General features: G+C 40.2%; 1 protein-coding gene and 2 non-coding genes across 3 annotated transcripts in view; 1 reads left to right on the plus strand and 2 right to left on the minus strand.

Moving 5' to 3' along the window:
• LOC108577282 (cell death specification protein 2) overlaps positions 1-1,158 on the minus strand; it is a 3,186-nt gene extending 2,028 nt beyond the window's left edge. The window contains exon 1 of the mRNA XM_017940418.1: positions 1,041-1,158. Within this exon, the coding sequence (XP_017795907.1) occupies positions 1,041-1,149 (109 nt within the window). The 5' untranslated portion in view covers positions 1,150-1,158. The remainder of the gene's footprint in view (positions 1-1,040) is intronic.
• On the plus strand, positions 16-88 carry Trnar-ccu. Its single transcript has one exon. It is a non-coding gene; the product is annotated as a tRNA-Arg (tRNA).
• On the minus strand, positions 614-685 carry Trnah-gug. The gene has a single exon. It is a non-coding gene; the product is annotated as a tRNA-His (tRNA).
• Positions 1,159-3,055: the final 1,897 nt, after the last annotated feature.

A 3,055-nucleotide genomic window follows, 5' to 3' on the forward strand; every position in this document is an offset into this window, starting at 1 on the left:
ATACGGTGTACAACAGCCCCTGTGGCCTAATGGATAAGGCATCGGTCTCCTAAACCGGGGATTGTGGGTTCGAGTCCCACCAGGGGTAATATAACAATTTTTTTTTTTCTCCTGATCTTACGAAGATTTCGTAACGTATATTTTCTCGTATTCACCGTTCACAGGGAAAATTCTACGCTTCAACAAAAGTAAGAAAAAAAACAGTGAAGATGTTTATTGATCGTTTTATTTTTGTAGGGGTAACAATTTCGCTAGCATTACAGTGAATTCACGTGCACGATCGATCGTAAAGCGTTAAATAAGTAACATTGCGTGTTCTCGTGAAATCCTTGTCTATTCATTGTGTATATATTTAACAGCCAACTAATCTTCGTAAATGCATCTTCTCCATGAAAATAGCATTTATGATTGTTCTGTTAATTACGTGGTAACGTTTCTAACAAAAAAAGATCATTCTTTGATCATACATTCTACGTGACAAGAAAATTAGAAAATGAAATAAGAGTAAGCAATCATTGAAGTAAATGAATAAGAAATAATAAATGTGGAATGGACATAGTAGAATATAATGTTGGAAAAAAAAACCTCCCCGTGACATGTGTCGTTCACACATTGCCGTGACCAGGATTCGAACCTGGGTTACTACGGCCACAACGTAGGGTCCTAACCACTAGACGATCACGGCTATCGGAGGACTTGCAAATCTGTTGGAAATCGTCTAAACTCGAGTCTCATATTGACCAACTTGTTCATTTACTCGTAACGGTTATTATAGTCACGTGTTTATCAACTTAAAAAAAAAAAAAAACTTCAAACATTTAAAAACTGAATAACTTTTTTTCTACCATATGTCTCGAAACATTTGTCTCAGATTTTGAACATTCGTTCTTTGGAACTTTAAATGGTAAAGGGACTTGTGAAACACCCTGTATATACAAAATTTATTTGCGTCGAATGGACAGCACAGAACGGTGACAAAACATTTCAAAAGTACTATTGAAAGCAAAAGTGCGAATCAACGAAAGATTTCTGAAAGGTACCTGAAGTTGGTGCGAACAAACTGTAACTTCTTAGAAGATGCAACGCAGAGAACGCGCCGGACACAGTGCTTCCGCTACAAATCGTTCTTGCATGCGTGTGGGAGCTCATTCCTTCGAGGGAGATCGCTTCGCTTAGAACACCGATGAATACCGCGTGCAACACTTTTCAGTGCGGTCAAATCATTTTCTCCCTCATCGAGATCGTTCACAAAGAGGACAGCCGAGTCGTTAACAGTTTAACCTTTCGTCAGACTTGTGATTAATCGCGTCCATCGATTCTCGGCTGCGTTCAACGGTCACGTGTGCTCGAAACCATCGTTATTCCACAAATTCCGTAAATTTGCTACGAAACAAAGAACATAACCTCTTTCCTTAGTTGTTACATCTAACAACCGTCTTAGAACGTTTCACGAGCTACTACTTTTTCTCCATGATCACCGGAAAAGTGTGTTGGAAAAGAAAAAGGAAAAGAAGAAGTGCCTATCCTCGAGGACTGCGACGTGTCCAGGAGGTGACCTGACGAAACTTCTTCCTCGTCGCGACTTCGACTTCTCATTGAGCCTGTCGAGAGATGTGCCGTGTCACGTGCTTCGTTACCGCATACCTATTTAGCGGAAGAGCCTCTAATTCGCCGTCGCGAGGGTTGGTACCGCCCATCTGCGCATGCGCACCGCACATACGAACGTTCGTTCCGCCCCTGAATCGTACGGGATGTGCAGTCGGCCGGGCTTTTGAGTGGTCAAACAAGGCATAAGCCTGGCAGGCCGGCCAATCGCCGGATGTCAGGCCTTACGCACGTATCACGACCCTAATCTACGATCTGCTGTTATAATAGGTCGCCGAGGCTTTACGTATCTTGCATGATTGAATGATGAAGATTAGAATCAGCATCACGTCGAAAGTTGTTACTGTGCGGGCTCGTCGTTTATGAAACAACGTTTCTAATCCCTCTTTCTCTCGCTCCTCGAATTATCGTCCCGATGCATTTTTCTACGGACTATAGAGGAATAATACATTCGAAGATCGTCACTCGGGGGAATAATAATACAGTTGAAGATATCGTAGGAAAACAAAAAAAAAAAATGATAAAAATAATAACGGATACTTGAATGCCCAAATTTGGGCAAAGAAGAATCTTCGACAAGGAAGACTAAATAGTTTAAGATCGTTTGTTAGCGAAACTTCTGCACGGTGACAAAGATAATAAGAAAAATAATACACATAACCTGTTAAAAGTAAAGAAAGTACAGAGTGATTCGTAAGTCTTTTTACCGCTAAAAAATTCCACAACATTTTCTCTCTCTCTCTCTATGTATATTTTTCTTTGGAAATTTATTACGAAAAATAGTCACACAAAAGGAAGATTTCATTAAATCCCTAAATGGTCAAACAACTTACGTGCCACCCTGTATATTTACCTAATACAGTTAATCCTGTAAACGAAATAAGAAAGAATACCTCAGAAATTTGATCGTTAAAAATCTTCTCTCCTTCGGCACGTTTATTATAGTACAATTTACACATTCGTCGCTCTTCAAATTTTCAAGCTGATAAATATTTACGTTCATCAAGTCTATATTTCTCGAAAAAACACGACGATCTCATCGTTTGAATGTGACTTTAAGGGAAAAATTTTCTCTACCACAGAATATGCAAGAAGTGAAACACTTTCCTTTGACTTCGTAGACCACCCCCCTCTGATGATTCCATTGCTATTCCATCCGCAACTTCTACAAATTAATAATTTCCCCCTTTTGTCTCTTGGCGAACTTCGCCACAGCGTTTAAACCGCTTTTGTATATACCAGCACAGACAGAACACAATCGGCTACGTGTTTCTAATGTCTCTGGGACAATCGGCAGCTGACACTTTTCACGTTACCTACGAATGTTTAATGGGCTGGTAATTATTATGAGGTCAATTAGACGACGAGCCGGGCAACGTCGAGTAGGGTGAGTTGCAACATTGATGAGAAAACGGGCTCAAACGATTAAAATTGTTTCTATTCGAGCTCA

The sequence above is a fragment of the Habropoda laboriosa genome, unplaced genomic scaffold (genome assembly GCF_001263275.1).
Source record: "Habropoda laboriosa isolate 0110345459 unplaced genomic scaffold, ASM126327v1 scaffold713, whole genome shotgun sequence".
Taxonomy (NCBI): Eukaryota; Metazoa; Arthropoda; class Insecta; order Hymenoptera; family Apidae; genus Habropoda; species Habropoda laboriosa.